A 14,555-nucleotide genomic window follows, 5' to 3' on the forward strand; every position below is an offset into this window, starting at 1 on the left:
CATTTGTAGTGAAGGAAGTCTGCGAGGGTATGAGATTTCCTCCAGAGGCGTTCAGAGGAGCGAGTGGAGGAACGCAGCATGCGTGTATGAGAATTTTATCCAGGGTCTGGGGTTAGAAGGGCAAGGACGGCAGAGAGAAAGCGGGGCATGTACAGTAGATCAAGAGAGTATCACATTTTATCTTTGAAAGGCACATACAGTAGTATCTATTGGACCGCTTCCACTTATCTTGAAAAATCCTGTAGCACAGCGGTGCGCAAACTGGGGGGAGTACGGTCTCAAACAAAATGGACTTTAAGCGCACTCAGCAGCAGTCAATGCACAAACACACACACACACACACACACACAAAAATAGCCCTGATCCATGCCCCCCGCTCGTGCTTGCAAAATTATGCAGGACACCCTGTGCTCATGCTTGGAGAGTTGGTGATGTCACTGCTCTCAGCGGCAGCGTGGACGCAGCCTAATTTTGCAAGCGCGAGCTGTTGAAATAAGTATTTAGACATATTTATATTTACATTGTATACCGTTTAATAAAGGGTTTTTTTTTTTTTCATGTGATTGATTACATCAGGCAAGGGAGGCCCGAGAAATTTCATGGATGAAAAGGGGGCTCGGCATAAAAAGTTTGCTCACCACTGCTGTAGCATAACTTCTCTTTTTATTGTCAGATAATCAGCAGTAAGGAACACAAAAATGGTAATAGATGTTTCAGTCGAAATTTGTCACACAGAGCATTTTCTGTATTATATAGAGAGTAAATATTTCTTACATTTTCCTGTAACTCTGGAAGCACGGGGTCCACTGACCTGAAATCAATGCGGTTCAGATCCGGAGACCCCCTGTTACAATACTATGTTATCAAAATAAAATAAAGCAGCTTCATTACTTTAGCAAGTAACTGCTAAGGCAATGAAGGGGTTAAGACAGACTACATGGTTAATTGGGGGTAGGGGGGGTGAGTGAAGGGGGTTGTTGCCCAGAGGTGGGTGGTTAGGCCTACCGGGAAGGTTGTGGGAAGGGTAACCCCTTCATTACCTTAGCAGAAGTAACCACTACAGTAATTAAAGGGTTCACCCCTCCCTATATCCACCCGAGAAGCGTAAGCACCAACCTGAGGGCAACTACACCCTTCACCCATCTCCTCTGCCCCAAATAAACATTACAATACAAACATCAATACAATACATTGAACAATGCCCCCCCCAACCCCTGTCCCGCCCCCAACACATACAGTACAGTAATGGTCAAATCCCTATTATCCATATCTGGATAATAGCTCATTTGCCATTAAAAAATAAATTACCATTGGAATAAAATGAGATTGAAATATCTAGGGATCTTCCTCAGAAAAATCAACCTCTATATAAAAATAATTACCCAGAGCTTTTAACTAAATTAAAACGGGATCTTCTACTCTGGAACAGCCACCAAATCTCCTGGATAGGCCATATTACAGTATATCAGTTAAGATGAATATTCTCCAGAAACTGTTTTATTGTTTCCAGACTGTCCGGTCTCTATTCCGATGAAATATTTAAGGGATTTACAGAATAAAATGATGCAATTTATTTGGGGTAACAAAAGACCAAGATTGCCGAGATCAGTTATGCTTGTACCCAGAGAAAGAGGGGGTCTGGCGGTTCCTGATATCAGGAAATGTTATTTACTGTAGCAGCCCATTTGAAACAAGTGGTTATCTGGCATTCCCAAGAGGGTCAATGCTGATGTCTATAGAAAATAGAATGATTAATTCCTGGGCACTCTCGGCTCTTTAATGGAATAACAAGCCAACCAAAGGCCTTAAACCAGACCTTTTTGACTCTGCAGTAAGAAAATGTTCTATTAATTGATTTTGGCCTTTTGCCAAATCTTATCAGTTAGCCTCAGCTCTTTTGAGATGTACACCTATTTTTGATAACCCGGACTTTGATTTATGGATGATTAACGATATTAGAGATGTGGGAGACATGATTCTAAGAGGTAAATTACTCAATTTTAGTGATTTTTGTCAGAGATACTCCTTCACGGGAGCTGAGATGTTCAGATTTTTGCAAGTTTCTCACTATCTTAGGCAGCTGTCCCCAGGTGGGTCTTTTCCAGTGTGTACGGTATTCGAAGAACTATGTAGAAATAGAAATTATCAGTGGCGTCGTATCTCAACTATCTACCAATTTCTTAGCTCTCGTGAATTTATAGCCCCCTGCAAAACCCCATTATATGTATCTATGGGCCCAGGATTTTCAGGTAGAGGGAGGACTGGCAAACTATCTGGATTAATACAACGAACACATCCCTATGTACAATATCCAAGGAAAATATTTATAACGTGGTATTTGATGCCCCAGAGATTGAGGCAGATCAACCCCGAGACCACGAACCTCTGTTGGAGGGGTTGTGGTGGTGTTGGAAATATGGCCCATATCTGGTGGTTCTGCCCCAAAATACAGAGATTCTGGAGAGTAGTGTAGAATATAGTAGAGAGACTTTTGGGATAAGGATCCCCCTAGACCGTTTATACTGGTTCTGGGTAAACGTTACATCATTTATACGAAAATAAATCTAAAGTATTGTTTCATATTCTGACCATGACTAGACGTGCAATGACCTGGGCCTGGAAAAAGTCTATACCCCCTTCCGGGAGAAAGATTATTTTGAGAATAAATGAGGTGCAATCTATGGAAAGATTAACAGCGTATGTTAGGCATAATTCAAGAAAATTCCAAAAGGTTTGGGAGCCCTGAAACTCTATGGGGAATAGATGAACTCGTTAGTCAATGTGGAGGGAGGGCTGTATTTTTTCCCCTTCAGAGCTGGTAACTTTATATGATATCTGGAGTTGGGATTGTACGGCGTCATTGTATTTTTGTATTTCTGTATGTTTGGATTTTGGTTTCTTTTATGACACTGGTGTTAGTTTGGTGGTACCTCCCCTCCCTTTCTCTATTTCTGTATCCCTTCCCTTATGTTTTTCAAAAACTCAAAATAAAAAATGTTACAAAAAAAAACAAAAAAAAAACATTAATCAGCCATCTTATAGTAAATTAAAGTTGCATTTACCCCTGCCAGGATGAAGACCGTCCTCATCCTCCACTAATTCAGTAAAATAAAAAAAACTAACTACTGGCCTCTAACCCTATAATCACCTTTGCGGTAATTAACCACTATGGTAATTAAGGGGTTAAACCCCTCCCGCTATGCAACCGGGATGCCTAACCACCCTCTATGGGGCAACTTCCCCTACCCCCAATAACCAATTGATTGGCACAGTGGTACACCATGCCCAATGGGCATGGTTTGCCACTATGGCAGTCAATGGGCAAGCTTCAAATAAATCACAGCCCACGTGATCGGGAGATTTAAAAAAGCAGAGGGATACTGGCACCCCATAACAGAGCCTGCAACGCGGGAAGCAGGGTGTCCCCAGACCTGAAATAAATGCATTTCAGCTCAAGAAACCTCCTCCTACAAAATTATGTTATTAAAATAAAATTATACCCACACAATTGCCTGTTAGGGGCATGCAGGATAGAGTGATTGATTCAGTCTATCTCTAACTGTGCGTATATTACAGACAGGTGAATCCAGGAGGGAGCTCCACTATGTTAATCCGATGGTCCATTACAGCCTGCTGTGGACTACAGTATCCGGGATTTTCCTCAAACATTGGCTTAGAACAGGCAGTTGCATCTGTATGGTTCTATCAGAGTGGGGTTCAGATGGCTTTCCCCCGTTCTATAGTAACCACTAGCCTTAAAGAATTGGACATAATATTGTTTTTATCCTGCAACACTTCATATTTTCTAAACATTTTTTTTACATAACATATCATAATTTGCACTACAAAGAAAACCCAAGAAATAGCTATTAATACAACAGGGTGTAAACCAGTATTCAGAACGTCAGTCATTGTGGGACTATATCCCAAAAGGCCCTCCCATCAACAAAATGTTACTTCATTTTCTAATTATTCAATTATTTGTTTGATTTTAATCTGGTCATGTTATACTAAAATGTCACCTTTTTACCTTCTTGTAGTAAAATCCCAAGCATTCCCTCTGTCATACCAATCCATCAACCAGTCAAATAATTGTTTATCCAATCCTAATGGCACATCGTGTTCTGTATAACTGACTAATCCTTTATAAGTAATGTTAACTGATATTTCCTCAATTATAGTCATTTTAAATGTCCATTTAATAGAATTTACATATGAAATAGGCAAGCTATTACAATATGTACCTCGTAATAACCCCACATTATCCTGTTCATCAGCACTGTCAAAAGTAATAATATTATTTTTCCATAAGTTAAAACACATTCTCTGGGTACCTAAATAATACAGTACACATGATCCTGTATTGCATAAGATCCTTATTATTCACACATACTGTAGTAGAATACTTTCAATCACCTCCTGATATGGTCTCCGTTGGCACAAATAGAAATATTAATTTTGTTGACATCCATCTAAATGTACTAAGTGCCATGAAACATGATTCCCTTTTGTAAGCTACACTGGCGACACACTTTATTCGAGCTCGGCTAGTCCCACGAATTCGGGTATACCCGGGTGTATTGAGGTTTGTGACTGTTTTCTGCCCGAGTGCATTGAGGTATTTTCCAGGCAGGGATTGAAGCATTTTATTCCCGCTGGCTGCAATACTGCACAGTATATATATATATACTGCATTACAATTCATGAATTTATGCCATCTGGTAGACACGCGAAGCATTGCAGCCTATTAAATCCTAATCATTATCATTTAACAGATCAGCCGCCCGTCAGCCAGGCATGAACCCAGGCTGGGAAGGCAAACGCAACGGGGCTTGTCAGAGGTGAGGAGCGGCGCATTCCAGGTATCTGCCAGGTACATACTGGGTATTTGCTCGAATAAAGTGTGTCGGTGCAGTAATTATGTTCCAGTTTGATGATAAATACTGCACCTCCTATTGGAATACCTATTGCAATCTGTGGCAGGATGACCTGTAGGCGAGGTCAGACAATAGTCCACACGTGCAGTTTCAGGGTAAGCCAAATGTTGAGTGGTTTTATTTTTCCACAACAGAAATAAACATTTGGGCACACTGTCCCTTTAAGGTAAAACAAAGCTCATTAAAGAACACCTTCTCCACATAGGGAGATCTTGCTAAACACTCCTTATTAAGATGGTTGTCAGCTGTCTCAGCTTACTTCCCGATGTCCAACTATTCTTACTGGGTTAACCTACTGAGTGCTTGATGAGGACTCAGATGTATGTTTCCCAGGCATAATTATCAGTACCTGACTTCACCCTGTCACACAATCCATATATCATCTTCTCTTCACCTTGCCATGGTATCATGGAGTGTATAACATACCTGTATTGGCCCGGATACATCAAGCCGTGAAAAACTGACACATTTATCTAGTTTAATAAAAAATGTTTTAGTATGTTCGTTCATATCATTAGTATATAAAGCCTTCATTTCGTCATACACGTTGTCAGTGCTGTTGGGAGGTAGAGAGAACAAATTGGCTGCAGGGATTTGGTGGTTTGATTGATTTATATGATATCTGATTGAGTTGTCCTGGTATATTTGTTGTATTCTTTTCTTCCAGGTGAGGGGAGCGCAGATGGTTCACAGCATATGTGGAAAATAAAATTAAAAGAACATAGTGCGACCAGTATGGTGAAGTGTCTTAATTAATAGAAGGTGATAATAATCCACTCACATATTCTTCTTTGAATTAAAGCATGTTAGATAAACATACAGTACCCTCTCTAACGGGAGATGTTTGGGAACAGGATATTAGGAAATCAATGGCGATCTTCTCAATATATAATATATCCACTTTTGTATTCTGAATCACAGTATGTTGTAATCATAGTACACTCACATTTTGTACATAAGAACCAAACACTGTATGAGTGCTGAGGATTTCGTCCAGCGTCACTATCGCCGGCGTGCATCTCTCCTTCCAAGACCCTCCATCACTTCCTGTGACGACTCGTCTCTGGGTGGGACTGGGGAAGGATGCGCTAGTACTGTAGCCTGGACTCCTCTGCACTGCTCGGACTGGATACGGACAAGATTCAATGCGTTTCGCTGATTTGCTTCTTCAGGAGTCTAATTCTGTCTGTCTATCATCAGATATATATAGAAGATTTGCTAAAGTGCTTAATTGCCAATCTCCACAAGATATAAATGTATAGTTGACTTCCTCAAGATACTCTAAGATGACTAGTCTGGCATTCGTATATACAATATACAATTACACTTCAAAACTGATACATGTAACATACTTTAAAAATGTAGCTCTTACATAGCAATATCCCAAATATGACTCTACTGTATGTATCTATTATTACCATTCATATACACAATAGTGAGCAATCTAACTGCATGATATTAGAATTAAGTGAAATACCAATTTAATATAAATGATTGTCTAAAATGATAACAAATGTTTTTAATAATCAAAATAAAATACTAAACAAGAGGAAATTACTAAAATAAGGGAAAATATGAGAGAGAACATAGAATTAATACAATTTCGCTAACAGTCATAACATACTGTATGCAGCCCCTGCCGAAGCCGAAGCAGAGAAACGCGTAGGGCAGGCATTTTTAGGACCAGTGGAGAGACAAGCCGAGAGATTGATTCCCCACCACGGAGCCAAGGCAGTGTATCCTTAACTTCAGAGACAGAATCTCGCGAGAGCCGGGCCACGTGATGCGGAAGTAACCGTCTAAGTGAACTGTGCTGGTAACCGGCGTCCTCTGATAACCGAGTGTGAGAGACTCGCTACTACTCTCAACAGCTTATATTTTAACTCACAGAATGTACAATCTGCAATACAGATACACCGCGATTGCTGTTGGGACACCGTGTAATCAACGATCCTGAAGAAAGAAAGACCACAGACAGAAACATACAAGTTTTGAAAGCAGCGTTCCTGAATCCCTGAGTGGATTAAAGGCTGTTATTTGCTTTATTAAGTGTAAGTGCATATCTTACCAATTAATCATCTGAATTGTATAGATATACTGCCCTATGATGTTCTTCTTCTTTTCTCCTTTTTTTCTCTTTCCCTGTTGATTTGCGCCTAGGTCAATCTTTCCTGTACAATTTCCAGGCGGCAATTGTGGAGCCGTGGACCTAAGTGGCAGCAGTCTGTAGGGTTAGTTGATTTTAAGGGTTTTGGCTGTGTGGTTTTTATTAACAATTTGTTGAGAGTTGCGCTGTTTGTATCTTGTTTTTATATATATATATATATATATATTTTTTTTTTAAGTTAATAAAGATATGATCTGATGGGTTTATTAATCTGCAATGGTAACGATGCATCCAAAATGACTACAGGCATACCCCGCATTAACGTACGCAATGGGACCGGAGCATGTATGTAAAGCGAAAATGTACTTAAAGTGAAGCACTACCTTTTTTCCACTTATTGATGAATGTACTGTACTGCAATTGTCATATACGTGCATAACTGATGTAAATAACACATTTGTAACAGGCTCTATAGTCTCCCCACTTGCTCAAAGCTTCGGTACAAGTAGGGAGCCGATATTGCTGTTCAGGACGTGCTGACAGGCGCATGCGTGAACTGCCGTTTGCCTATTGGGCGACATGTACTTACTCGCGAGTGTACTTAAAGTGAGTGTCCTTAAAGCGGGGTATGCCTGTATACTAGAAAGCTCCAATGTCAATGTCCATATTTAAACCTATGGGGGACAGTCTGTCCATTTTATAAATCAAATAGGTTTCACGTTTAGCTAATGTATTGAGTCTGTTACCCCCTCCAATTAATGGGTATATGATCAATACACTTATATTTTAGGTATTTGGGGTGCGACTGATGTTTAAGTTTGAAATTATTGGACACTTGATGTGTAACAAAACCATTCCTTATATTTCCCAAATGCTCTAAAATTCTAACTCGTATGCGTCTGGTAGCCCTCCCAATGTATTGGCCACATGGGTACTCCAGTACATATATAACAAATGTGGTTTTACAGTGATGTAACTTTCTATTGTAAATATCTCCGCTGTTCTATTGGATTTGAAATTAATGTATATATTAATTTCTCTTGGTCTCTATGGACACATGCCTTGGACATTATGCACCCATAAAAACCTTTTGGTTTGTCCATACAAGTGTTCACAAGTTTATAATATTTGTTGTATGTCTGTGTGGGTGCTTGTGTGAATATTATTCTGTCATGTAGAATTTGTTTGTCTTGTGTGTTCATATTTATTGCGTGCTTCTGTACTGTGTACTGTCAGTATGAAAGATGGAGGATAGTGGACTGACTACTGAGAGTGAAGTGAGTAGTGCGGGTGTGAAGCCGAATGAGGAGCACAAGAGTGCTGGGGGATGAGTGGAGTGATGTGGGTGGAGGAGTGAGGCGCTCAGGAGTGGTGGGGGTTGAGAGAAGTGATGTGGTGTGGTTGAGGTGAAAGGAGTGGTGGCTGGAGGAGGAGTGAGGAGTGCAGGAGTGGTGGGGGTGAAAAGAGTGATGGCTGGAGGAGTGAGGAGTGCGGAGTGCAGGAGTGGTGGGGTGAGGGGAGTGGGGTGGCTTGAGGAGTGAGGAGCACAGGAGTGGCGGGCATGAGAGGAGTGATACGGTGCAGAGGAGTGAAGAGTGTGGGGGTGGGAGGAGTGGTAGCTGGAGCAGGATTGAGGAGTGGGAATGAGAGGAGTGGTGGATGGAGGAGCTACATAATTTTAAGACCTGCTAAGGAACAGATGATTGTTATTATGTCCTGGTATGTAAAACCATAGAATTCAAAGAGGGTGTACTTTCTTTTTCACACAACTGTGTATATATATATATATAGGACAAACAAAGAAAAAAAGCAGCGCCTCTTGAAATGTATAAGTGAATAAAAATCTAGAAAAATCTAAGTGCTAGTGATGACTCAAATGAATGATTACAAATAATAAAAAAAAATATATAAAAATGAATAATAAATAATAAACTGCTCTAATAATGTGATAGCAAATAGACTAACTGAATGCCTGTGCACAATTACAAGGGAAAACCAAAAACAAAAACAAGGAATATCATAACAGTCAAAATCAATTACATATAAAAATACATATACAAAAACACATACGAGCAAAAAGAGGGTAAAAACCAGTCCTCAAAGTGATAGTCCAATGATGAAAAATGGAGGTTGGTGCAAGGGGTCTCCGGCTGCTCTCAGAATGGACAAACCACGTCCATAGGAATCTACAGAGAAGAAAGAGGAGAGAGCGCACGCCCCATAGTGTAAAACTGTATATTTATTGAGGGGAAGGGGAGGAAAGGGGGTAAGAAATGCACTCACAAAGGTACAGATTAAAATAGCATTATGTGATAATAATCACCACCATCCGGTTGCTGCGCTCCGTCCTGGGGGAACCCCCGACCACAAACAGGATAGGCCACAGTCCCAGCAGATGTCCAGGGCAAGTGGATGGTGCAATATTGTTGTCCAAAGATCATGGAAAGTAGCTCTTTGCTTACAAGCCTCTATGGTGCCAGCGCTTGGATCGGTTCACTTCCGCGCTCCCTGATGACGTAATGTCACTGCGTCCAACATGATGACGCTCCCTGACGTGTTTCGTCACTCTCGGGTGACTTTCTCAAAGGGTAGTGGGGAGGAGTAACACGGCCATGATATATATACACATACTAATTGTTCCGTGGACCGCCCCTACACAGCTAAAGGTGCTTAATGTAATCAGAGCTAATAGAACTACAAATAAACACATTAAAATTGGCCAAATTATATTGGAGGAGACTGAAAGAAATAACAACCCATATAACTCATGCCACAACACTGAAATTGATATATAAAAGACTACATGATAAAAACCATATATAGAGTTGGCCCATACAATACAATGTAAAATCATATTAACATTAAAAGATATCATATATACAGCAGTATTTTTTGTATTGAAGATCAGAAAATATCATAATAGTTAATATCATATAATACAACAATAATTTAAAATAGAATAAAAGAGAATATTAGAGAATATTGTCAACATTAAATATGTAATATAGATCTATGTCTAATCTAAATTGACACATAGTAAAGAGTGAAGAATATGCCACGAATAAAGCGAGACATTACAGATTGAAATGATGCATAGGACGGAGCCCAGCAACCGGATGGTGGTGATTATTATCACATAATGCTATTTTAATCTGTACCTTTGTGAGTGCATTTCTTACCCCCTTTCCTCCCCTTCCCCTCAATAAATATACAGTTTTACACTATGGGGCGTGCGCTCTCTCCTCTTTCTTTTCTATATATATATATATATATATATATACACACACACATATATTATATATATATATATATATATATATATATATATATTCATACAAGATGTGGTGGGTTCTGGATTTGAGCTTGTAGGGACGGTGAGTTCATTATGCAGAGAATGAGTAGCATCTTTGTGGTCATTTTATTAGTGTTTGAAATTGAATCCACCAGGTTCAGTTTTCACCCATGTGAGTTTCTTGGGTATTTATTAAAAAATTAAGCTGCGACATTATACCTAAATTTATATAAATGAATGAACAGGGTTTTTCCAATCACCCACATCCAATTATCTAATTCCAAAGTGAACGTATTGTATTAATCTCTAAGTTGTGTACCTAAATACCATTTTATATCATATACGTGTTTATTTGTCAAGAAATTTCCAATTTTCTTCTGCCTGTTCAAATATGATTGGGCTATTAATCCTTGAATATTACTTTAAATCATTTTCTATAGCTGTGAGGGTAATTTTAACTTTTTGTATGCAGAAATCTAATATAACCCCTCTTATTTTGCCTCAGACTGATACCTGCTGCAGAGGTGGGGTCCTCCCGTGCTAGGTGAAGTGCCACACGTTAGGTCAGACAACAAGAAACAGACTACAGTAATGTTTATAATATAACCTTATTTATAAAGTAGTTATCAATGAACAGTATGGTAACATGTGATCCTTAACTAAGGATAACTACATACATTTAGATAACACATCAACATAACATGCCCCCTGAATGCTGCATGGGTGTAAGTCAGTGTCTGGTGCTGCGGCCACCCAATCATGAGTATCAAGGACTGGTATGATGGTATGGACACACCGTTGGAGCTCGTTAATATTGATAAGTGTGCTTCGGTACCACTTCAGAAGAACTTGACCAGGCATAGGAGCGCGAATGAAGGAGGGGAAATACAGGAGAAGACAGGAGAGGCACGGCAGAGAAAGCCGACACCAGACAATGTAAAAACAAAATGCTAAGTCCTAGTGCTGAATGCAGCACCACAGAATAGGGATGTTTGTTTGTGCTCTTCTCATTTCCACAGTCTCTCTCTCTCCTGCTCTCCATGCCTCCTCTGATACTGGGGATTTATCATCAGAAGAGCCGGAGCCAGAAGCAGACAGGGGCTGCTCTGATCTGACATTAATCCCTTCAGACAGTACACCAGAGGAGGTAGGGACACTCCTACCCATCTCATTCGCCTCCCTCCTTATATTACCCACTCCTTCACCATGTCCCCACTTTCCCCATGTCACACACCCTCTCCATGTCCCTCTTATCCTCCTCCATGTAACTCATACTCTCCCATGTCATTAATTCTCTTCTCCCCTATGTCATCCCCTCTTCTCCCCCATGTCACCAACTTCCCCCCATGGCACCGACTCCCTATAACATCCACTCCACCCCTTGTGACCCACTCCCCTCCCTATGTCACTCTCTCCCCCAAGTCACCTCTCTATCAGATGAATAAGTCCGATGGTGTGCTACAATACTCACCTGAGAGAGTCTGTGATATCATAGTAGCTTGCTGTATTCAGCACATTATAGCAGTCACTCATCACATTTCAGATGGAATACTGTAGATCCCGAGCTTAACCCTGACCCTTACCTTGTGCCTGCTGAACCACAGGAGATCACTCAGGTCGGGATGATTATTATTTCAGAATACTTTACAAGCAAGTGTATAACATATACAGTATATGATTACATTTATAACATATTCCATATATGAATGCATTATAGAACTATGCATTACTTTGTCACCTATGACCCAAAAGGATTAACTGTGTGCAAATGATTTTTACGTGGTGGTATTCCTGAATACACCTAATAACTAATAATTTCTGGGTAAATAGACAAGTAATGTCGTAATACATTTTTAGAGAAAGTAAAATCCCCAAAATATATATTTAGTATTTACAATGTGAAATAAAAGTAGTTTACAAAGTAAAAAAAACAGCAATGAAAAAGTATTACACATTTTTCTTTATTAATCAGTTGAAGTTATTAAGCTAAACAAATAATATAAATGTTATGACCAGAAAATGTTGTTTATATCAGAGGAAATTTGACATGTCTAAGCCTAAACTCGCATTGTAAAGAGATGCATAAATAATAATTCTTTATCTATTTCGAGTTCTTTATTATTATAGCCCTTCTGTTCTCTTTTTAGAGACTTATTTATTAAGCCCCAGAAAAAAATTCCTCCCATTCAAGTCAATGGGGGGTTTTGTTTTCTTGGTTTATTGAATAATCTCCTTTGAACTTGTTCATATACTGTAAAACTTTTAATGTATCCATTGCAACTAAATGCTGTGGTGTATATATACAATCTTCACTAATTTCTTTAGTTATAAGTCAGTAAACGGTTGTATATAAAGAGAGATTGATTATCCAGACTTATTCTTGTGGATGTTGTGCTTGTCTAATAATACTATATAAAAAAATATTATTGTAATCTTAGCTATTGCTATATTTATTGAATTATTCTTATTTGGCACTGATGACAGGTGATAGGATATGACATTATATATGCCAGGTTACAGAACCGCACCAAATGTCTCTGTATAGGCATATTAATGTACTGTGCCCTCAATCTCCCACTGTTCTTTCTCCCCATTCATATGTAGGTATATATATATCCCTTTTGCCACCACACTAGCAATCTGAGTCTTCCTTTTCTCCAAATGTTGTTCTCATTGTAATCTCTTGATATTTATTACTCTTTACAATGAAAATAAAGGAAACATTTACAGTCGTGTGATAAGAAGAGCATTCATTAATACACGTCAATAGCTTTACCCGGTACAATACTATAAATAGAAACCACGGTTTCCAAAACAAAACACTGAAATCTACTTTCTGATGAGTCATATGACATCGGGGTTTGCAGTTCTTAGTAACAAATTCAATCCCAGCCAAAATGTCTTTGAGGAATTATTCATAAAATAACATGGTTCTTGAAGAATCTAGATGAAAAACTTTACCAAATAGGATCATTCTAAGTGCTCTACGGAACCATGTGTAAAAAAAGGCGTAAACCATTGGGTTAAAAGTAGAATTCATATATCCAATCCATACAAATGCATCAATAACGATTGGCGGGATGGCATAGTTCATAAATGCATCAGTAGCTGTGCAAAAAAAGAATGGGGACCAACACATTAGGAATACTCCCATTACTATACTTAATGTTTTTGCTGCTTTTCTTTCTTTGCTTCGTGAAACATGTTGCTGTTCGCCAAGACCAATCTGGAACTGGATCTGGTTGGCCACATCTTTAATTGATCTTGCTTGTCTTCTGGCTATTATGTATATTTTCCCATAAACACAGAGCATAACAAATCCAGGGATATAGAAAGATACCATAGAGGCCACTACACCTGAGGTTGCACTAAAAAAGACAACACATCCTCCAAAACAACTGACTTGATTATAAAAATAGTTTTCTGAGCCTTTAATATTCAGCTCCAAAAAGATCATACCAAAGCCAAAAACAGCAGGTACCATCCAACTCGTGAAGATCATTAGAAGTATGACAAATACGTTTATTCTTGTTTTGTATCTTAAAGGATCACACACTGCATAGTATCTGTCCACAGAAATGAAGGAGAGGTGGAAAATGGATGCTGTGCTAAGCATAATATCTATACTTGTATGGATTTTGCAAAACAGTTCCCCAAAATGCCAGCAGTTCTCCACGGATCTCACCATGCTATATGGCATAACAAGGCTTCCTAGTAGAAAGTCCACAGTGGCCATGGAGAGGATTAGGTAATTTGTTGGGGTGTGAAGTTGCTTAAAGTGAGCAATGGAGATGATGACAGCAAGATTACCAGCCAAAGTGGTTACGATTGTGCTTGCCATGAAAACATACATTGGAATCTTTATGCTATTCGACCACCCATTCTTTTCACATGATCTGTTCATGGATTCATAACAGTATTGTACCTGCATTGTTCCTGAGACTTGTGTTATTGAGCATCTATTGTGGCCTGGGTACCTCGGTTGTGCAAGTTACATTTATAGTAGTCGGCATTTGGTGATTTTCTCTTTTCCATGAATGTTACCCAGTCTGGAAAACTGCATGAAGTAAAAAAAAAATATTAGATAAAATATGTTTAATTAGTCTTTCCTCAGAAAACATTGAATGTTTTTCCAGAGATTCACGTGTTAAAATAACTATTCAGCTTAAAGTAGCAATCCAAGCAGCTTAAAAAAATAAAAATAATTTTTTTAATATAC

At 39.1% G+C, this 14,555-nt stretch overlaps 1 protein-coding gene across 1 annotated transcript in view; it reads right to left on the reverse strand.

Moving 5' to 3' along the window:
* Positions 1–12,355: 12,355 nt before the first annotated feature.
* LOC142492067 (trace amine-associated receptor 1-like) overlaps positions 12,356–14,555 on the reverse strand; it is a 52,804-nt gene continuing 50,604 nt past the window's right edge. The window contains exon 2 of the mRNA XM_075594788.1: positions 12,356–14,393. Coding sequence (XP_075450903.1) covers positions 13,248–14,267 — 1,020 coding nt within the window. The 5' untranslated portion in view covers positions 14,268–14,393 and the 3' untranslated portion in view covers positions 12,356–13,247. The remainder of the gene's footprint in view (positions 14,394–14,555) is intronic.

The sequence above is a fragment of the Ascaphus truei genome, chromosome 4, assembly GCF_040206685.1.
Source record: "Ascaphus truei isolate aAscTru1 chromosome 4, aAscTru1.hap1, whole genome shotgun sequence".
Classification (NCBI taxonomy): domain Eukaryota; kingdom Metazoa; phylum Chordata; class Amphibia; order Anura; family Ascaphidae; genus Ascaphus; species Ascaphus truei.